Source organism: Watersipora subatra, chromosome 5 (genome assembly GCF_963576615.1).
Source record: "Watersipora subatra chromosome 5, tzWatSuba1.1, whole genome shotgun sequence".
Taxonomy (NCBI): Eukaryota; Metazoa; Bryozoa; class Gymnolaemata; order Cheilostomatida; family Watersiporidae; genus Watersipora; species Watersipora subatra.
The window spans coordinates 30478264-30503001 of NC_088712.1; the positions used below are offsets into that span (position 1 = coordinate 30478264).

A 24738-nucleotide genomic window follows, 5' to 3' on the forward strand; every position below is an offset into this window, starting at 1 on the left:
TTATTCCTCAACCTTGGAATGTGAGGGAGGGGCACAAGTAGTCGAGTGTCGATCTACAAAATCAAATGCCTCGAGTAATATTTTATAAAGCACTAATTAACGGCTTTGTAATTTCTTCAGTGTGATGGTTACAGGCAAGATTGCAAGAACAGATATAGTAGATTAATTTGTGGCCCTGAACCAATAACAAGTGAACACAATTTCGGCTGCTATCAACAGACCCCTGATGGTTATCAGTTATTCAAATAAACCACTTTTCTCACCAGCTTTTGTTGCGAGCTGATTATACCTCAAGATATCTTATTTTAAAGACAATTTATAAATACATGAAAGGTTTTCCTTATCAATGCGTTTGTTTCTGTTTTCACTTTAATAACTTGCATTGATTCGTTAACATTTTGACAGCTAAAACATTGCAGTGCAGTCATGTATAAAAACTGAATTTATTGAACTAATTGATTCACAAAATAATTTCTTAGTGTTAATTCTAGAACAAGTGAGTCAGCACTCGGTGTCGCGAAGAGCTCAAGCTGAAAGCAACATCCGATGACTCAGTATGACTAGAGAAAAACTGGAGCATTTCTATAAAGATGCAGCTATGGTGGGAGCAAAGGCTATGCACTCATGTCTAGACAAATAAAACAGGCATATCAAAAAGAGGCAACCAAACTGAACATGAAAAATATACGGTGTTAAAAATAGCAGTGGCAAAGAAGGTGGAATGTTTCTGTATGAAAATATGACCAGTATATAGATGATGCTTTCCTAATATAATAGCCTAGTATCAGCAATACGCGAATGAATGTGTAGCTCATCCAGAATAAATGGAATCCTTTCAGTCAAGCCACAGGCTACAGCTATCTTTCAAAGGCTAGGCCTGAAGGTGACACTCTTTCCTAAGACTATTCTAGAATAAGAATGGGTATCGCCATCTGGCAGCGTTATGCCTACTTCCTTTACTGTAGTCAGCAGTGGTCTGATTAATTGTGAAATAGCAACAATTCTAAAGAAAAACGAGGGTGAGCAACCCCGACTGCACCTTCGGCATCGTTAAATCTTGACAAGGAATCCAAGTTTGAGAACGGACGGTATATCAATGCTCTCAAGGCCGATGGATGAGGGACAATACGGGAAAGTGACGGAGAAGAAATGCTTGGTATCGATTAGCAAAGCCTGGGATCCTGCGCTTGTCTCTGCTTTCCTTTTCTCCTGGAGCAAATGCAATCTGAGCTGTTAAATGTGCTACGACAGGACAGCAATCAATTAACCATTACAGAATATTTGCTTGATTGGGCATGTCTTTGCTGTGTAGGTACATAAGGTATTAGGTCTTAGCCTAATATCTGCCTTGTAGGTACATAAGGTATCAGGTGTTAGACTAATATCTGCCCTGTAGGTACATAAGGTATCAGGTGTTAGACTAATACCTGTCATGTAGGTACATAAGGTATCGCATGTTAGACTAATATCTGTCATGTAGGTACATAAGGTATCAGGTGTTAGACTAATATCTGTCATGTAGGTACATAAGGTATCGCATGTTAGACTAATATCTGTCATGTAGGTACATAAGGTATCGGGTGTTAGACTAATATTTGCCATGTAGGTACATAAGGTATCGCATGTTAGACTAATATCTGCCCTGTAGGTACATAAGGTATCAGGTGTTAGACTAATATCTGCCATGTAGGTACATAAGGTATCGCATGTTAGACTAATATCTGCCCTGTAGGTACATAAGGTATCAGGTGTTAGACTAATATCTGCCCTGTAGGTACATAAGGTATCAGGTGTTAGACTAATACCTGTCATGTAGGTACATAAGGTATCGCATGTTAGACTAATATCTGTCATGTAGGTACATAAGGTATCAGGTGTTAGACTAATATCTGTCATGTAGGTACATAAGGTATCGCATGTTAGACTAATATCTGTCATGTAGGTACATAAGGTATCGGGTGTTAGACTAATATTTGCCATGTAGGTACATAAGGTATCGCATGTTAGACTAATATCTGCCCTGTAGGTACATAAGGTATCAGGTGTTAGACTAATATCTGCCATGTAGGTACATAAGGTATCGCATGTTAGACTAATATCTGCCCTGTAGGTACATAAGGTATCAGGTGTTAGACTAATATCTGCCATGTAGGTACAAAAGGTATCGGGTATTAGACTAATATCTGCCATGTAGGTGCATAGGTATCTGCATAAGGTAGATAAGGCACATAAGGTACCTTAAGCGTGTGTTGAATCTTTCGAATGAAGGAAATAGGAACTCTCTCCTCATACTCATCAACGGGGGTGTAGAGATTTAGTATTTTAATAATTTGCGCCACTGAGAGTTGTCCACACATCTCACAAATTGAGTCGACATCCTCAACCATCTTACGGGCCTGCAGTAACTGGGAAGCCTGGATAAAAGACCAGAGAGATATTACAGACAGAAAGCTGAAAAATAACAAGCTATATTTAATGGCTCTTACAGCTTGCATCTGAGGTGAGAAAGAACCCAGGTCATGGTGACAATTATTTACTAGAATCTAAATTTTACCAGAATTTTATTAGGCATGGGTCTCCTTTCCAGCCCTAGTAAAAAAAAAGATTTGATTTAAGCTATTAATGAACATTAATTTTATAAATATCTATATTTATAAATCTTAAAGTTTGTCTGTACTTCGGTTTGTCCAGCTATAACTACTAAAATCTTGAAATTAAAAGCTCACATCCGGCTGGATTTGAACTCACGAAGATTGCAACCGCAGGGTTCTAACAGTGTATTAAGCCACCAAGCTACGCTGTTCTGATGATTCAATCACTTTTATCGTACACCATATAACCTTTTCTCGATTGCACACGCTAAGTGATGTATTAATTGATACATTGCGCTCATGGGTTACAAATACCCCTGCTATAAAATATGTTTCGACCAACTTTATGAAACACGACGCTTTTTCGTCCTCGCCATACTATGGCTAATTTGTTTTTCGCCATATGATATCAACAAACATTTTTCTCAAAATTAAAAATTGGTGATGGTATCTCAGTTCAGCGTCATTCATTATGATAAAAACAGATTCTCAAACAAATAAGTGATAGAATTTTAGTTCAAAGTTTGATGTTTACTGAAATATTTCATACTAAAACTTCCTTCAAGTAGGTGTTTAGTAAGCTAAATTCATTCAAGTTAGATTCAGCGTTTATGTTACATGACTGTCTCGAAGGTAAGCATTCTGCACGTAGTACATTGTAATGTTACATTTTATTGCAGATCATAACCACTAAATACACTAAAGTTATTGTATGTAACTATAGTTACCAAGGTTAAGATTGTTTTGTTGCTATTTGGTACTGATGACGATTTTGATGATTTTTTGCCAGAAAGTGATTGCATTAGATAATTACTATGGATTTCTATACCACTCTATACGTCGATACAATACTTTCGCCTTATGATGCCAACATGAAAATGAACTAAAATTATGTAACCGTATACCAAATAATTTTTCATTCTAATCGTAGCAAAACAGATTATATTTAGCCATTACTTGCTATTGATTTCACATTTACATTTAAACACATTTACAGTTTTATTTTTCCTCCTAATTTATTTCAACAAAACACTTATTAAAGTTACAGTTGCTTGAAAAAGTTTGAAAAACTTTACAGCTGTTTTTTTCTCTTAATTTATTTGAACAGCACAAAACACAAAAAATTTTTTCCCATGATATGAAGTTTAAAAGTTAGAACGATAAATTTTGTTTAAGTTAAATAAAAATAAATTTTCTGTCCAAAGACTTTTTATAATCTGAGCAACGCTGGGCATCCATGTAGTCTATATATAAATATATATATGTAAATAAATGGTTTTCATTAGTAGTGTTAGCTCGTGATCTCAATACTAACGGAAATGTTAGTAGCGTATAACACAATTACCGTATGTCTCCGCATATAAGCCTATCTAGCAGATAAGGGGACCCTAGAAAAACAGCCTTGAAATCAGGGAATTTATAAGAACTCGCAAACAAGCGGGCCCTATAAATCATCACACGCCGTATGTACATGTACCTATCAAAGCAAAAAGGTTGTGGAAGTAGAGCAGCTTTTGAAGGTTAGTAGAAAACATTTCTGATTGGGGAGTAGTCGTATAATCAGCCAACAGTGTCTTCGCTTAATCGAAAGGAAACAAACGTCTGTTTGCGTTGAACCAATAGAAAACATGTTTGCATCTTACGTTGACCAAAGGTTATCTTTCAGAAGCACATTTTTATATCTATTGGTTCGTCACGATGATCAGACGTATTACGGCCATGTAGGTTTCACAAATTGTAGATCGATGAACTTCTGATGATTATCTACTGGGCAATAGTAAGTGAGTATTTATTTTGAGCAGTAATAATAATGCTGTAAGCTATAGTAACAGTAGTAACATCTAAATCAGAATGTGCTGAACTTGTCAACCACGATAGTGTGAAGAGGAGAAAAAACTGTATTATTGATACATTTAACCCTTCCACTGCCGTAGACGAATTTTGCGACTTTCCCAGCAACTGCGTAGTAACTTAATTTTATTATTCGTTGACAACATAACCAACGATCTTTAGGGCTTTTATAGTATTGACAGTGTTGTCCGAAGATTTGTCTATAAAATTAGCCTAAATTAACGGAGCAATTTAAAATTTTTCTTTGGGAATTTCCATCCTAAGAACGAATACTTTTTGTGTAAATTTTGTTAGTTCCTCCCGAGTTAGAACTTTTGTTGATGACATTATAGCCAATTCAGATTTAGATTTTTGTGACTAAACATGTAATTTAAACCATAACTGTCACGAACAACTTTTATCGTATTTACTAGGTAAATCAGACATGCTGATTCCAATTTTGTAATCAAAATAAAGATTAGTCCACAACTTTTAGAGTAATAAAGGCTTTTTTACAGCGTTTTAATATCGGTCTCGAAAACAACACGATCGGCATAACAAGCTCCGCCCATAAATACGTGACGTAACCTAGCTTTTTAGGAACTGCAGTTACGTAGGGATGTTTAGATCGATTTAGAATAAGAGAGATGGGTGTTTTAAAATCCATTAATATCTAAATTCAGCCTTAAAAATAATATCGGTCTTTTCTGAAAGGTAGATGAGCTATTTAACATTGCATATTTAAATAAGCGCGATAACAACTCTAGCTTGTGATAAAACCGCGCTTTTTGAGCTCATTTTTCTTGGCGTCCAGCCCATTTAAACGTCATGTAACAAGCTACGAGCAATTTTAAATAGTTTGTATACCTTTCATAAAAAACTTAAATTATTTTACAGGCTGGATTTAGATAATAATGGGTTTTAAGACATCCATCTCTATTATTCTAAATCGGACTAAACATTCCTAACTTCCGTTCCTGAAAAAGCTAGGTTTCGTCACATATTTATGGGCGGAGCTTGTAATGCCGACTGTGTTGTTTTCGAAACGGATATTGAAACGCTTTAAAAAAGCCTAAATGACTTTGAAGGTTAGTTGACTAATCTTTATTTTGAGTACAAAATCGGAATTAGCGTGTCTGATTTACCTAGTAAATACGATAAACGTTGTTCGTGACAGTTATGGTTCAAGTAGCAACACTGACTCTGATGGTGATGAAAATAATAGTTTTGTAAAAGTAAGGAACATTGTAGAGGATCGTTTTAGCTTCGTAACGATTGTAGCTTCACATAGTTTTAGCAATGCACAAAGTATAGATACATTAAACTTTTGGCATAGCACTATTGGTTAATATGTTAGTAAAATAAAATATATAACAAAAGTGATTTTGTAATAGATAGTTTGAAGTTGAAAAAATTGTATACATATCATGAAGCAAAACCGGCAATTTTCAGTAAAATGCGGACAAGCCGATAGCTAAATTTGTACATGGACAGCAGTGAAAGGATTAATGCAATTGCACATGGCATGCATAACAACACACAGTCATACATATCTTGTGTATGACTAACTAACCACAGACTGTTGTTCAATCATAACATACTATTAACAAACAAGAGCTGCTTTGTGTGGGTGTGCACGCACGCTCTTACTGTGAGACCAAAAGCTGGATAGAAAAAGGCTAAATGCACTGGTTCTGTTGCATTTTTCCAATGAATCTTCCCATGCAGCTTTTCTTCAAGTGCCATCGCTACTGTTAGTTATAAGATGGGATAGACCGTAGTTACTACAATACTGTTTTGTAAGACTCCAATGACAAGCTCAGGCTTCACATCTGCGCCTCACTCACCAGGTAATGTCATGGTGTCTAAACCATGTATGGCTTCACAGACTCGACTTACCTTCACACCAATGAAAGCCACACTGAAGTACCAACTGAACTGCAACTCTAAATATGTGCTCATAAAAAATAAGTCAGCTGGAGGTGTGTGTGTGCGATGGATCAGCTCCATGTTACAGGTAATACAATTAGACACTGGCTAAACCGGCAAAGATTCTTACCTGAATCAAGGGCTCCATCACTTCCACAGCCCCACACTCGTGTAGCCTATTATCCCTTAACCATTGCTCAAGGTTACTCAAATTGTACCTGCAAAATTAGAAAATATACTGATGCTGCTCAAAAAGTTCTAAAGATTTGACTGAAATATAGAGCCTCCAAACATATCAATATTACTGTTTTAGGGAGATGCAACATTACACTGATAAATGATATTAACATGTGGATATTTTAATAACATGTATCAGCATTAGCATATTTTAGAATTGCGCAGCTAGTTATTCTCTGTGCTATATCAGCAAAACTGATCTCACACAGGATACCAGGCTGCCAGGGTACTAGTATATATAATAGAGATACCCCTATACTAGACTTCCAGAGTACTAGTATATATAATAGAGATACCCCTATACTAGACTGCCAGAGTACTAGTATATATAATAGAGATACCCCTACACTAGACTGCCAGAGTACTAGTATATATAATAGAGATACCCCTATATTAGACTACCAGGGTACTAGTATATATAATAGAGACTACCAGGGTACTAGTATATATAATAGAGATACCCCTATACTAAACTACCAGGGTACTAGTATATATAATAGAGATACCCCTATACTAGACTGCCAGAGTACTAGTATATATAATAGAGATACCCCTATACTAGACTGCCAGAGTACTAGTATATATAATAGAGATACCCCTATATTAGACTACCAGGGTAATAGTATATATAATAGAGATACCCCTTAACTAGATTACCAGGGTACTAGTGTATATAATAGAGCTACCCCTATACTAGACTACCAGGGTACTAGTATATATAATAGAGATACCCCTATACTAGACTACCAGGGTACTAGTATATATAATAGAGATACCCCTATACTATACTGCCAGGGTACTAGTATATATAATAGAGATACCCCTATACTATACTGCCAGGGTACTAGTATATATAATAGAGATACCCCTATACTAGACTACCAGGGTACTAGTATATATAATAGAGATACCCCTATACGTCATTTTCTCTCATTTTTAAGGCTGATTATGGAACTCTTGTTATTCAAATCGAAGTTATAAACTTGCACTGACTTGACGCTTGACATTGTATGGAATTTCTTACGTAATATGAAACAAAAACTTTACGTAAATTCATTACATTAAGTGGAATTTAGGTAAAAGAGGTTCATGTTATAGGTGTGTCTACTGTATATTCAAGCAAATATTATCCAAATAAGTGGAATATAGTTTCCATAAAGTTATTTTAGCAAAGAGGCTAACACACACGCATAAGCTAAAACCAATAGAGTTGGGTGGAGCAAAGCGATAAGCCCACCTCACTTGCATGCCCTTGCTCCAATTGCACATATCCTTTCTTAGCAGAAGGTTGTTGGTGGCATGAGCGACGATGAAGTAGAAGATCTGTTTGAAGAACTGGTTAACTACAGGCGTGTCAAAGCCGTGGGTCCTCATCAAGTTTACCCACGAGGATAGCTGGCAAAAAATTAAAAATACTTAATATCATTTTGAGGAACATCAGTTTTGAATTTCTCAGCATGAACTTTAAATTTAAAATTTTTAAAATTATACTTGAATTTTTTATATTTAAATTAAATTTTTTAAATTATACCTAAATTTTAAGTGTCAACTTCTTTTCACCAACTAAAGGTTAATTTGCACTGAAACTAGTGATGCCAATTGCTTTAGTAAAATGGTAACGCGTGAATATACAATAAATTCTCTTAAAATCCCATAACTTTATACTAAAGGTTAAGACACAGGCAATTACCTAGCAATTAATTGCACGAAACATGACATAAACATCAGCCGTCAAACAAATATATTCCTAATGAAATCAGCAAACATTACGGATGTGCTGTCATTCTCCTCAACACTGCTTCCTGTCAATAAAGTGGAAATAAACGTCTAGTCACTTACTAGTTTGACTAAATTCTCAAATGTTTGCTCAGGAGTTGGGCTGGTATTGGACACGTCCAGTATGCTAGATGACCTCTGTCTAGATAGCGAAGGCTTGCTAGAGAGACCCTGAATGCCTTCATATTCCAACATGGCCCCCACTGCAACAAGAGGTGAGTATTGCCACAACCAATGACCATGATAGGCAGTCTGTTGAAGACTTTTGCAGATGGACTGTAATCTCAGAGATATGTTAAGTTTTTTTCAAATCTATGTTTAGATGATTGGAAAGACAATCGTGACAAGTTCCTTAACTCAACTAACAAGGTAGTTAATATGACGCAGAGGTAGTTAATATGACGCAGAGGTAGTTAATATGACGCAGAGGTAGTTAATATGACGCAGAGGTAGTTAATATGACGCAGAGGTAGTTAATATGACGCAGAGGTAGTTAATATGACGCAGAGGTAGTTAATATGACGCAGAGGTAATTAATATGACGCAGAGGTAGTTAATATGACGCAGAGGTAATTAATATGACGCAGAGGTAGTTAATATGACGCAGAGGTAGTTAATATGACGCAGAGGTAGTTAATATGACGCAGAGGTAGTTAATATGACGCAGAGGTAGTTAATATGACGCAGAGGTAGTTAATATGACGCAGAGGTAGTTAATATGACGCAGAGGTAGTTAATATGACGCAGAGGTAGTTAATATGACGCAGAGGTAGTTAATATGACGCAGAGGTAGTTAATATGACGCAGAGGTAGTTAATATGACGCAGAGGTAGTTAATATGACGCAGAGGTAGTTAATATGACGCAGAGGTAGTTGATATGACGTAGAGGTAGTTGATATGACGCAGAGGTAGTTGATATGACGCAGAGGTAGTTAATATGACGCAGAGGTAGTTAATATGACGCAGAGGTAGTTAATATGACGCAGAGGTAGTTAATATGACGCAGAGGTAGTTAATATGACGCAGAGGTAGTTAATATGACGCAGAGGTAGTTAATATGACGCAGAGGTAGTTAATATGACGCAGAGGTAGTTAATATGACGCAGAGGTAGTTAATATGACGCAGAGGTAGTTAATATGACGCAGAGGTAGTTAATATGACGCAGAGGTAGTTGATATGACGTAGACGTAGTTAATATGACGCAGAGGTAGTTAATATGACGCAGAGGTAGTTAATATGACGCAGAGGTAGTTAATATGACGCAGAGGTAGTTAATATGACGCAGAGGTAGTTAATATGACACAGAGGTAGTTAATATGACACAGAGATAGTTAATATGTCACAGAGGTAGTTAATATGACGCGGAGGTAGTTGATATGACACATAGGTAGTTAATATGACACAGAGGTAATTAATATGACACAGAGGTAATTAATATGATGCAGAGATAGTTAATATGTCACAGAGGTAGTTAATATGACGCAGAGGTAGTTAATATGACGCAGAGGTAGTTAATATGACGCAGAGGTAGTTAATATGACGCAGAGGTAGTTAATATGACGCAGACGTAGTTAATATGACGCAGAGGTAGTTAATATGACACAGAGGTAGTTAATATGACGCAGAGGTAGTTAATATGACGCAGAGGTAGTTAATATGACGCAGAGGTAATTAATATGACACAGAGGTAATTAATATGACACAGAGATAGTTAATATGTCACAGAGGTAGTTAATATGACACAGAAGTAATTAATATGACACAGATGTAGTTAATATGAGAAAGGCTAATTAATGTGACACAGAGGTAATTAATATGACACAGAGATAGCTAATATGACACAGCGATAGTTAATATGACACAGCGATAGTTAATATGACACAGAGGTAGCTAATATCTGAGATATGACCGGTGTTGCCTTACCTATGAGTGGATGAACAAGCTCCTTGGCAGACTTGATCAAACCCTGGTAGAGCCAGACAGCAAGGTCGTTCAGTATAGCCCTATATTCACTTAGGTCAAAATTCCGCAAGCTGTGACTATTTTGCATTTCTGTGTTTTCCATCTACAAATCCATCGACGAATCATTTTACTATAAAGCAACCAATCACAAGTGTTTTATTATAGATGTAGCGAGAAAACACTCACCTGTGAAAAAGGAAAAAAATGCCATTTGCAGCACCAAAAGAGAGTATTTTACTAGTGATGGATAGCATGGCAGCACCAGAAGAGATAAGACATGCCTAATTACAAAAAGTAACGAAGTTATCATGCTTCGAATGAGTTTGGAGTTGCCTCCACTCCAAATCTTAAAAATGGCAAAATCCGAACGCATTCGACGCCATTTCGTTTCGCTAAAATTGTGTGAAAGGACTCGCTGTGACAGTACTATTTGACATCATAGAAACATTCACCGTTGGTAGATCTGAATCAATAATATCGGGCTAATCTCTCCTCAGAGGTAAAAGAATTTTAACATTGCGATGAAGCATCCTGACCGAGTTAGTGAACCAGGGGGCTACGCGTGAATTGAAAAGTGACAACAGACTCGAAAGTGAGTAGAATTTAACAAGTTTTGAGGGACACATAGCAAATCCTGAAAAGATTATAGCGCTACTCTAAATTATTAAAATGGTAAAATGCGAATTCGTCGGCAGCATGCAACTCCGAACCCATTTGAAGCATAATAACGCGGTGTAAGTTGACCAACAATTGAAATCTGACGGCTGGATGATGAATGTTACTGAGAGAGCAATTTTCGCATCTTGAGATATTTATCAATAACTCTAATAAGTTATTGATCTTACCACATTAGACAAGGTCTTCAGATAATCAGCAACTTCTACCAATATTAAATATTCTTCAAAGTTTGTATCCACCGAAAGACTTGCTACAACTCAATATTAAATAGCATCACGATGAGGTGAATGAAGCCTTCAGACTTAAAGTGACAAACCTGGAAAGCCTTCTCGCCGCTGTATTGCTTGAGAAGGTGAAGGAACCTGCATGTGTTTGACAGCCAGAGAATCAGGCATTCTATGTCATCCTGCTGCGACTGCGCGAGTAAAAAAATAAAAATAAATGAATCCAATAAAGTTATGAACACATAGTAGAAACAAGCAACATACAGCAATTCTCTCTTAGTTCTCTCCGCACTATCTTACATTTGGCCACATCAATCAACCGATGGAGATTACAACCAGCATACACACTGCCACCTTTGAGCTTTGCTCTTTCCGTTCAAGCAAGTTTGCAAAGTGCACAAAACTTAGAAATTGTAAAAATAAATGTGAACACAATAGCATTGGAAAGAGAAGGCCAAATCTATAAATTATAATTGAACACTGATGTGATATAAACGTATAATTAATAAACAGATTTCAAATTTGGGAAAAGATAGCATAGAGCACATAAGAAGGAACTTCTCGGGCTTAAAGAGGGTAGATGAAAAAACTATCCAAGTGTGCACTACGCATGCAACCGATTACCTTGTGTGGAAGTGGCTATGAAAAGAAAATGAATATCATTCTAGCGGTCACATTCAAAACACCCAAAGAGACTGGCCAATAAAAGCTATTAAATGGAAAACAGACTGGCCAATGAGGACTAATAACAGTAAAACAGATTAGCCAATGAAAACTACTAACAGGGAGACAGATTGGCCAATGAAAGTGATCAGTAAAGGCTCACGTGGATCGGTAATAACACCAATGAATGAGTTTGGTAAATTTCAATTTCCATACTCCAAACTCTCCATCACACTATTATGTGGTACAGCTACTACAGTGTCTGTCTCCATCACACTATTATATGGTACAGTTACTACAGTGTCTGTCTCCATCACACTATTATATGGTACAGTTACTACAGTGTCTGTCTCCATCACGCTATTATATGGTACAGCTACTACAGTGTCTGTCTCCATCCCACTATTATATGGTACAGTTACTACAGTGTCTGTCTCCATCCCACTATTATATAGTACAGCTACTACAGTGTCTGTCTCCATCACACTATTATATAGTACAATTACTACAGTGTCTGTCTCCATCCCACTATTATATAGTACAGCTACTACAGTGTCTGACTCCATTACACTATTATATGGTACAGCTACTACAGTGTCTGTCTCCATCACACTATTATATAGTACAGCTACTACAGTGTCTGTCTCCATCACACTATTATATAGTACAGCTACTACAGTGTCTGTCTCCATCACACTATTATATAGGACAGCTACTACAGTGTCTGTCTCCATCACACTATTATGTGGTACAGTTACTACAGTGTCTGTCTCCATCCCACTATTATATAGTACAGCTACTACAGTGTCTGTCTCCATCACACTATTATGTGGTACAGTTACTACAGTGTCTGTCTCCATCACACTATTATATAGTACAGCTACTACAGTGTCTGTCTCCATCACACTATTATATGGTACAGCTACCACAGTGTCTGTCTCCATCACACTATTATATGGTACAGCTACTACAGTGTCTGTCTCCATCACACTATTATATGGTACAGCTACTACAGTGTCTGTCTCCATCCCACTATTATATAGTACAGTTACTACAGTGTCTGTCTCCATCCCACTATTATATAGTACAGCTACTACAGTGTCTGTCTCCATCACACTATTATGTGGTACAGCTACTACAGTGTCTGTCTCCATCACACTATTATATGGTACAGCTACTACAGTGTCTGTCTCCATCACACTATTATATGGTACAGTTACTACAGTGTCTGTCTCCATCCCACTATTATATAGTACAGCTACTACAGTGTCCGTCTCCATCACACTATTATATGGTACAGCTACTACAGTGTCTGTCTCCATTACACTATTATATGGTACAGTTACTACAGTGTCTGTCTCCATCACACTATTATACAGTACAGCTACTACAGTGTCTGTCTCCATCACACTATTATGTGGTACAGCTACTACAGTGTCTGTCTCCATCACACTATTATATGGTACAGCTACTACAGTGTCTGTCTCCATCACACTATTATGTGGTACAGCTACTACAGTGTCTGTCTCCATCACACTATTATATGGTACAGCTACTACAGTGTCTGTCTCCATCACACTATTATATAGTACAGTTACTACAGTGTCTGTCTCCATCACACTATTATATAGTACAGCTACTACAGTGTCTGTCTCCATCACACTATTATATGGTACAGTTACTACAGTGTCTGTCTCCATCCCACTATTATATAGTACAGCTACTACAGTGTCCGTCTCCATCACACTATTATATGGTACAGCTACTACAGTGTCTGTCTCCATTACACTATTATATGGTACAGTTACTACAGTGTCTGTCTCCATCACACTATTATATGGTACAGCTACTACAGTGTCTGTCTCCATTACACTATTATATGGTACAGTTACTACAGTGTCTGTCTCCATCCCACTATTATATAGTACAGCTACTACAGTGTCCGTCTCCATCACACTATTATATGGTACAGCTACTACAGTGTCTGTCTCCATTACACTATTATATGGTACAGTTACTACAGTGTCTGTCTCCATCACACTATTATACAGTACAGCTACTACAGTGTCTGTCTCCATCACACTATTATATAGTACAGCTACTACAGAGTCTGTCTCCATCACACTATTATATAATACAGCTACTACAGTGTCTGTCTCCATCACACTATTATATAGTACAGCTACTACAGTGTCTGTCTCCATCACACTATTATATAGTACAGCTACTACAGTGTCTGTCTCCATCACACTATTATATAGTACAGCTACTACAGTGTCTGTCTCCATCACACTATTATATAGTACAGCTACTACAGTGTCTGTCTCCATCACACTATTATATAGTACAGCTACTACAGTGTCTGTCTCCATCACACTATTATATAGTACAGCTACTACAGTGTCTGTCTCCATCACACTATTATATAGTACAGCTACTACAGTGTCTGTCTCCATCACACTATTATATAGTACAGCTACTACAGTGTCTGTCTCCATCACACTATTATATAATACAGCTACTACAGTGTCTGTCTCCATCACACTATTATATAGTACAGCTACTACAGTGTCTGTCTCCATCACACTATTATATAGTACAGCTACTACAGTGTCTGTCCCCATCACACTATTATATAGTACAGCTACTACAGTGTCCGTCTCCATCACACTATTATATAGTACAGCTACTACAGTGTCTGTCTCCATCACACTATTATATAGTACAGCTACTACAGTGTCTGTCTCCATCACACTATTATATAGTACAGCTACTACAGTGTCTGTCTCCATCACACTATTATATAGTACAGCTACTACAGTGTCTGTCTCCATCACATTATTATATAGTACAGTTACTACAGTGTCTGTCTCCATCACGCTATTATATGGTACAGCTACTACAGTGTCTGTCTCCATCACACTATTATATAGTACAGTTACTACAGTGTCTGTCTCCATCACGCTATTATATGGTACAGCTACTACAGTGTCTGTCTCCATCACACTATTATATAGTACAGTTACTACAGTGTCTGTCTCCATCACGCTATTATATGGTACAGCTACTACAGTGTCTGTCTCCATCACACTATTATATAGTACAGCTACTACAGTGTCTGTCTCCATCACACTATTATATAGTACAGCTACTACAGTGTCTGTCTCCATCACACTATTATATAGTACAGCTACTACAGTGTCTGTCTCCATCACACTATTATATGGTACAGCTACTACAGTGTCTGTCTCCATCACACTATTATATAGTACAGCTACTACAGTGTCTGTCTCCATCACACTATTATATAGTACAGTTACTACAGTGTCTGTCTCCATCACGCTATTATATGGTACAGCTACTACAGTGTCTGTCTCCATCACACTATTATATAGTACAGTTACTACAGTGTCTGTCTCCATCACGCTATTATATGGTACAGCTACTACAGTGTCTGTCTCCATCACACTATTATATAGTACAGCTACTACAGTGTCTGACTCCATCACATTATTATATAGTACAGCTACTACAGTGTCTGTCTCCATCACACTATTATATAGTACAGCTACTACAGTGTCTGTCTCCATCACACTATTATATAGTACAGCTACTACAGTGTCTGTCTCCATCACACTACTATATAGTACAGCTACTATAGTGTCTGTCTCCATCACACTATTATATAGTACAGCTACTACAGTGTCTGTCTCCATCACATTATTATATAGTACAGCTACTACAGTGTCTGTCTCCATCACACTACTATATAGTACAGCTACTATAGTGTCTGTCTCCATCACACTATTATATAGTACAGCTACTACAGTGTCTGTCTCCATCACATTATTATATAGTACAGCTACTACAGTGTCTGTCTCCATCACGCTATTATATAGTACAGCTACTACAGTGTCTGTCTCCATCACACTACTATATAGTACAGCTACTATAGTGTCTGTCTCCATCACACTATTATATAGTACAGCTACTACAGTGTCTGTCTCCATCACACTATTATATAGTACAGCTACTACAGTGTCTGTCTTCATCACACTATTATATAGTACAGCTACTACAGAGTCTGTCTCCATCACACTATTATATAGTACAGCTACTACAGTGTCTGTCTCCATCACACTACTATATAGTACAGCTACTATAGTGTCTGTCTCCATCACACTATTATATAGTACAGCTACTACAGTGTCTGTCTCCATCACACTATTATATAGTACAGCTACTACAGTGTCTGTCTTCATCACACTATTATATAGTACAGCTACTACAGAGTCTGTCTCCATCACACTATTATATAGTACAGCTACTACAGTGTCTGTCTCCATCACACTATTATATAGTACAGCTACTACAGTGTCTGTCTCCATCACACTACTATATAGTACAGCTACTATAGTGTCTGTCTCCATCCCACTATTATGTGGTACAGCTACTACAGTGTCTGTCTCCATCACACTATTATATAGTACAGCTACTACAGTGTCTGTCTCCATCACATTATTATATAGTACAGCTACTACAGTGTCTGTCTCCATCACACTATTATATAGTACAGCTACTACAGTGTCTGTCTCCATCACACTATTATATAGTACAGCTACTACAGTGTCTGTCTCCATCACACTATTATATAGTACAGCTACTACAGTGTCTGTCTCCATCCCACTATTATGTGGTACAGCTACTACAGTGTCTGTCTCCATCACACTATTATATAGTACAGCTACTACAGTGTCTGTCTCCATCACACTATTATATAGTACAGCTACTACAGTGTCTGTCTCCATCACACTACTATATAGTACAGCTACTATAGTGTCTGTCTCCATCCCACTATTATGTGGTACAGCTACTACAGTGTCTGTCTCCATCACACTATTATATAGTACAGCTACTACAGTGTCTGTCTCCATCACATTATTATATAGTACAGCTACTACAGTGTCTGTCTCCATCACACTATTATATAGTACAGCTACTACAGTGTCTGTCTCCATCACACTATTATATAGTACAGCTACTACAGTGTCTGTCTCCATCACACTATTATGTGGTACAGCTACTACAGTGTCTGTCTCCATCACACTATTATATAGTACAGCTACTACAGTGTCTGTCTCCATCACACTATTATATAGTACAGCTACTACAGTGTCTGTCTCCATCACACTACTATATAGTACAGCTACTATAGTGTCTGTCTCCATCCCACTATTATGTGGTACAGCTACTACAGTGTCTGTCTCCATCACACTATTATATAGTACAGCTACTACAGTGTCTGTCTCCATCACATTATTATATAGTACAGCTACTACAGTGTCTGTCTCCATCACATTATTATATAGTACAGCTACTACAGTGTCTGTCTCCATCACACTATTATATAGTACAGCTACTACAGTGTCTGTCCCCATCACACTATTATATAGTACAGCTACTACAGTGTCTGTCTCCATCACACTATTATATAGTACAGCTACTACAGTGTCTGTCTCCATCACACTATTATATAGTACAGCTACTACAGTGTCTGTCTCCATCACACTATTATATAGTACAGCTACTACAGTGTCTGTCTCCATCACACTATTATATAGTACAGTTACTACAGTGTCTGTCTCCATCACGCTATTATATAGTACAGCTACTACAGTGTCTGTCTCCATCCCACTATTATATAGTACAGTTACTACAGTGTCTGTCTCCATCCCACTATTATGTGGTACAGCTACTACAGTGTCTGTCTCCATCACACTATTATATAGTACAGCTACTACAGTGTCTGTCTCCATCACACTATTATATAGTACAGCTACTACAGTGTCTGTCTCCATCACACTACTATATAGTACAGCTACTACAGTGTCTGTCTCCATCACGCTATTATATAGTACAGCTACTACAGTGTCTGTCTCCATCACACTATTATATAGTACAGCTACTACAGTGTCTGTCTCCATCCCACTATTATGTGGTACAGCTACTACAGTGTCTGTCTCCATCACACTATTATATAGTACAGCTACTACAGTGTCTGTCTCCATCACACTATTATATAGTACAGCTACTACAGTGTCTGTCTCCATCACACTACTATATAGTACAGCTACTATAGTGTCTGTCTCCATCCCACTATTATGTGGTACAGCTACTACAGTGTCTGTCTCCATCACACTATTATATAGTACAGCTACTACAGTGTCTGTCTCCATCACATTATTATATAGTACAGCTACTACAGTGTCTGTCTCCATCACACTATTATATAGTACAGCTACTACAGTGTCTGTCTCCATCACACTATTATATAGTACAGTTACTACAGTGTCTGTCTCCATCACGCTATTATATAGTACAGCTACTACAGTGTCTGTCTCCATCACACTATTATATAGTACAGCTACTACAGTGTCTGTCTCCATCACACTATTATATGGTACAGTTACTACAGTGTCTGTCTCCATCACACTATTATATGGTACAGTTACTACAGTGTCTGTCTCCATCACACTATTATATAGTACAGCTACTACAGTGTCTGTCTCCATCCCACTATTATATAGGACAGCTACTACAGTGTCTGTCTCCATCCCACTATTATATAGTACAATTACTACAGTGTCTGTCTCCATCCCACTATTATATAGTACAGCTACTACAGTGTCTGACTCCATCCCACTATTATATAGTACAGCTACTACAGTGTCTGTCTCCATCACACTATTATATAGTACAGCTACTACAGTGTCTGTCTCCATCACACTATTATATAGTACAGCTACTACAGTGTCTGTCTCCATCCCACTATTATATAGGACAGCTACTACAGTGTCTGTCTCCATCACACTATTATATGGTACAGTTACTACAGTGTCTGTCTTCATCACACTATTATATAGTACAGCTACTACAGTGTCTGTCCCCATCACACTATTATATAGTACAGCTACTACAGTGTCTGTCTCCATCACACTATTATATAGTACAGCTACTACAGTGTCTGTCTCCATCACACTATTATATAGTACAGCTACTACAGTGTCTGTCTCCATCCCACTATTATATAGGACAGCTACTACAGTGTCTGTCTCCATCCCACTATTATATAGTACAATTACTACAGTGTCTGTCTCCATCCCACTATTATATAGTACAGCTACTACAGTGTCTGACTCCATCCCACTATTATATAGTACAGCTACTACAGTGTCTGTCTCCATCACACTATTATATAGTACAGCTACTACTGACAGTGTCTGTCTCCATCACACTACTATATTTTCCATCTCGTGGATGATGTAAACTTGCAGATTAACCGCGGTCATGGTCGGTTGACTTGTATTTAAACATACAAGTCAGCAGACCCCATTTTAAAGACACTGTTTCCACTCACATTACAAACCTTGATAACTGTATACTAAAACTGAAGTGATAGTGCTATGAATGTAGCATCTACTTTATGGAACCTCTATGAAACAAACCTTGGAGACTTTTTTAATTCCATTTATGACGTTAGTCAGGAGACTCTTGCATCTTGCATCCTCATTCAGATAGTCTGTGTGTCTGAGGCACATGAACAGGGCATATGCGGGGAGCGTTGGTATTAAGGTGATAGCCACCCTTGGCTTCAGGTCTAAAATAAGCAACAGATGACTGAAATTTCACCATATTTCCTGTTTGCCTTAGCCACTGCTCCCTAATAGATGATGAATGTAAAACTTGTCAACTTTCTTTACAAGAGATTACAACTCCTAGGAAGTGAATGAGTCAGCCAGGAACACTTTACAGACTGACAGGTCTGGTCTAGGAACACTTTACAGACTGGCAGGTCTGGTCTAGGAACACTTTACAGACTGGCAGGTCTGGTCTAGGAACACTTTACAGACTGACAGGTCTGGTCTAGGAACACTTTACAGACTGGCAGGCCAGTTAAAACTGGTAAGAAAGCTGAGCTAGTCAAATAAAAAATAAAAAAGTAGCTCCCTCACTTTTTCTATTCTACACAATAAAACATCTAATAGAAAACAACCATCAAACATCAATGTTGCCTGTTGACAAACTTTATCAGTATAAATTCTCTTTATAGCTCATTCAAACTTTTATTCAAGTGACGAAACCAAGAAGGATTCACACTATAACACCAGATTTTTAGAAAACAATCTAACTTAACCATTGTTTTATACTGCTTTAGGTAAAAAAACAACCGAATACAGAGTACCATCACAATGGAACAGTCTTCCAATAGACTTACGCAAAACCTCTGCATTTACTAATTTTAGAGTTAATATGAAAAGCCATTTGTTAAGCCTAGATTCCTAGAGGGAAAACCTGCTGTTTAAGTTTGCAAATTCCTGTGGGCCCAGCGCCTCGACTAGCTGCACTGCTACTGCGCATGTGGGCCTCATCATGCCTTAATAATATAAACTAAGCTTCATTATTTTGTTTAACCTAATCAATATTATAACTATATCTTTATTTTTGCTCAATGTTATTTTTCTACTAATTGATGAAATAAAACAACACGCGCGTGAGCGCACGCACGCACACACTTACAGTGTATGAACATACATATGTGATTTTCTTACTTACAGTGTATATAAATATGTGATTCTCTTACTCACGGTGTACATACATTTATGTGTTTTGTTACTTACAGTGTACGTACAGCTTCAAGAAAAACTACCATGAGCTTATAAAGTATCGTTCATTTGTAAGGATGTTACATTTACCTGCGTTGATGACTCACTTCCAGGTAATAGTTGTGAACTTACCTGTGATGATATGTCGAATGAGAGTTGCCTCCTCTTCTTTCTTATACTCGAGCATGCCCATATACTGTTTCGTAGGCTGTTGCCTTATAGTACCACCCATTTCGACTTCCTCTTCATCTTCTGCTTCATCTTCATGCTTTTCTTTTGAATCTAAGTGACCAATGAGCATACAAACAGAGCTGCTTTTTGAATTGAGTGACCAATGAGCATATAAACAGAGCTGCTCTTTAAATTAAGTGACCAATCAACATACAAACAGAGCTGCTCTTTAAATTAAGTGACCAATCAACATACAAACAGAGTTGCTCCTTAAATTAAGTGACCAATCAAAATACAAACAGAGCTATTGACAAACACATCCTGATGTTCTCAAAGTTGAAAGCGAAACTTAGCAACTGTCAAATTCAGTAAACATAAGCATTCTTGAGCTGAAGTTATTATTACTGAGATAACTGAACTACAGTCGACCCCCGAATTTGTAACTTGAACTTCCCTTCCCGGACTCTATTGTCCGAGATCTGGATGATTGTCCGATGCAGCTGTGTCTGCCGAAAGAACTTTGACCGATAGGTGGCTCTCACAACAGACGACGGACGCGAATGAGTTTACCACCAGAGCGCTGCTTTGTAATTTTCATTTGCTATTATTACTGCTACTAATATGATACTGTATTCTATTGCGGGTATAACCATATTTTACTCTCTCATGTATACTGCATATGCATATTGTACCATATTGTAGCCTAAGAGTATGTGGGCGAGATAAGATAGGCTGTTTAATGAACAGTAATGAATAGTATGGTACTACTAAGTACTCAATTTTTAATGTCAGAACATGGCTCAGTCTGTATCAGCCTGTACAGATGAGGGTCGACTGTACGAACTTTTCCTGTCCTGTATCCTATTGTAATGTGAGAGACTACTGCATTATGAGTTTTAAAAATGTTAGAATTAGAAGAGCCAAAATAAATAGCTCTATTCTACGTAATGTCCAATGTTAGAAGGTAGGATTTTCATCTCACTTAAAGAGCAATTTTCAAAGATTTCAAACAATTATTGCAATGAATTTCTGGTATTGTCATTCAGGTATACTTCTCCAGCTACTAACATCTAGACAGAGTGATACACTTTGCAATGATTTAGGTCCAAACAAACTTTAAACCCTCTAATCATCAAATGGAACACCGTGGCGCTCTAGTTTTTAACCCTTCCCTATAGTGGCGGTCAATTGAAGGTGGCGTTCAAATAAAGGCTGGCATTGTATTTTTTAAATGGCTCATCAGAATTTTGGGAAGATAAACTTAGTCCTTTTACGGACAAAGCAAATGTCACCTATTTTTTGCCCTCTCTTTCCAGTGGAACAATATTAAACCTCTTGGATGCAATAAATCTGCTAACTTACCTCCAACTTGTCAAAGATTTCTTAATAAATATACATCGAGAAATATCTCTACCAGTAGATATCTATTGCTTGCACTTAACCTGCAATGATATTAGAGCCTGTGTTTCGCTTTGCAACTTGTTAGAGCTTTCAGTTTTTTTATTACAGTTTTTCTTTCATTTTTAATTTGAAGATATATTTCTATTTTATATCGATATTTAACAATGTTGAATAAAAGCTCGTTGCACTCATTGATATGTTTGCTACAGTTTGTAGCCAAAACTAGCTTTTTATGTGCAATAGAAGTGGATTTATAAGCATCGATCTATTGTAAACTGTGTTACGATACCCGCAAGGCTGCTATTAAATAACATGCTATAAATCTGTATATTTATAGGCTATATAATGATAATCTTTCTTGCAGTTTACGTGCAATGATATTATAGCCTGTGTCCATCTCACAATTTGTTTACATTTTCAATTTTCATTTCATTCTAAATTTGAAGACATATTTTTATTTTATATCTATATTTACCAAAGTTGCATAACAGCTCATTGCACTCATTGATATGTTTGCTACAGCTTGCAGCCAAAACTAACTTTTTTATGTGCAATAGAAGAGGAGTTACGAGCGTTAATCAATTGTAAGATCAGAATAAAGCGATGATGCTCTCAAATAATATGCTACAAGTCTGCAAGTTTATAAGTTATATAATGATAATCTATCCAATGCTACAAATATGTATTCATGAACATGTGATATGAACAAAAAATATTTATACTACATGCAGAAACAAAAGTTAACGCTTTTAAAACAAAAATATTTCCATCGCTTGCTCGGATAGCTGCGTTCTGATTGTTGCTTTTGATGGAACTTTCAGTTGTCCAATACCTTCTACAATACCTTTGGACCTTAACTCCTTTCTGCACTTATAAACTAGTCGATATTAGCATCCAAACCATTTTTTGGCACTAAATGTAACCTTCGGTCTAAAACTAGTCGTTCATCTAACTTCGTAAATGTAAACTGTTTTTATATATACATATACTTTGAAGTAGCAAGACCGCTTTAAACAAGCAACTACTATTAGCATGAGGCAGTTATTAATGATTTCCATGGTGTTGCTTTCAAAATTGTAACAACAAAAAATCAAAAAGCTTTGAAGTTGGACAACGAGAGAATTGATTGTTATTGATGTAAATGATTCATTATTGATACTATTTTGTGGACACTTTCTTCTGATCACTTGATACTATGGGTTCATAAAGATTAAAGATTGACAAAGTGGTGGTCAAATGGAGGCAGCGTTCAAATAGAGGGTGTCGTTTAAATAGAGGGTGGCGCTCTATTTTTCAACTCTTCTCCCAAGGGTCCCGCCACTATGGCGAGACCTTGTTCCAACCATCGATAAATGGTTCTATAAGAGATCCAGGCTAGCTTGCATCTACGAGCAGTAACAATAGTAAAAATTTGAATTATTCCAAACTGTGGGAATGCGGTAGATTAGCACAGGGGTTAGAGTTCAAGCATAATGTCGTGAGTTCAAATCCTGTATGACGCAATTTTTTCTCTAACATCGAGCCGTGGCGTCGGACAGATTAATGGACGGACACAGCTATTATTATAGTAGAAAAGATCAAGTTAGCTAAAGCTGTTCCCTAACTTTCCATTGGAAATGCAATGTTGATATAATGACACAAGTCTGAGTGTAACCAGGCAAATGACCTTGCTCACAAGGAGTTCAATTCTTGTGCGTTGTTGAATTCTAGTCATGACCCCAATCGTTGTTTGCAAATCTATCGGCGACTTGCAAGAAACAATTTCTAAATCTAAACTCATAGTAATCCAAGACGCTGAAGTCACACTACATTGATGAGCAAATTCACTTTGTATTGGTAGTTATATTCTCCAGATAAGAATAATTCTAGTACTTACCGTCCCCTGCAACTCCAGACTCCTTGAGACGATTGGCATAAATTTTGACAGCCTTCTTCAGTTTCCTAACTTTTTCCTCAAGATGGTCACATTTTTCCCTCAGATCCTGTCAAACAGTCACGGACTTTTGTTGAAACATTTGCATGTACTAGGCTGAAGGACTTAGATATTATTTGCTTACAAATCTTACTTATTATAGTCAGTTAGACCTACTAGGTCAGTTTATATCTAAGTGTGAAATCTTACAATTAAAATACATTTACTACTTTCATTCTGTGACTACAAGTTTTACCAAATTCAAATGCCACATATCCCACGACTCCAATAGTTTTAATGATGAAATGCCACCAACATATAGAGGTTGAATGGCAAATAGAAACTCGATAGTTTTAGTAATCAACATTGTTTTTAATGAAAGCAATCCTCACCTAATATACCTGTCTTCAACAAAATGGATGCTAATTTGAAGTAATTCCTGCAAACCTTAAATTGTGCAATATTTCAAGTAGTTCAAAATTCCTTCGCAAAACTGTGGCTACAGAATATCATACACGGTATTCAGCGGCAGATAAAAAAAACTTCAACTACAGTCAGCCTTTGAACAAACACGTACCAAGAGATTTAAACGCAGTAAGGATTAACACACAAGATTTTAATTAAATGAGTAAACATGGAACAGAGTAAAACCAGTTGTTCATAGTTCATAAAATAAATAACAATATCTTCCAAGTTTCT

At 37.1% G+C, this 24738-nt stretch overlaps 1 protein-coding gene across 1 annotated transcript in view; it reads right to left on the minus strand.

The window, feature by feature from the left end:
• Positions 1-424: 424 nt before the first annotated feature.
• The window catches only part of LOC137396604 (unconventional myosin-Va-like), a 108876-nt gene continuing 84562 nt past the window's right edge, over positions 425-24738 (minus strand). The window contains exons 38-48 of the mRNA XM_068082919.1: positions 24004-24109; positions 20688-20837; positions 19398-19549; positions 11854-11868; positions 11322-11420; positions 10289-10430; positions 8427-8566; positions 7825-7982; positions 6481-6568; positions 2238-2414; positions 425-1209 (exon numbers count right to left, since the gene is read on the minus strand). Of these exons, the coding sequence (XP_067939020.1) occupies positions 1051-1209; positions 2238-2414; positions 6481-6568; positions 7825-7982; positions 8427-8566; positions 10289-10430; positions 11322-11420; positions 11854-11868; positions 19398-19549; positions 20688-20837; positions 24004-24109 (1386 nt within the window). The 3' untranslated portion in view covers positions 425-1050. The remainder of the gene's footprint in view (positions 1210-2237; positions 2415-6480; positions 6569-7824; positions 7983-8426; positions 8567-10288; positions 10431-11321; positions 11421-11853; positions 11869-19397; positions 19550-20687; positions 20838-24003; positions 24110-24738) is intronic.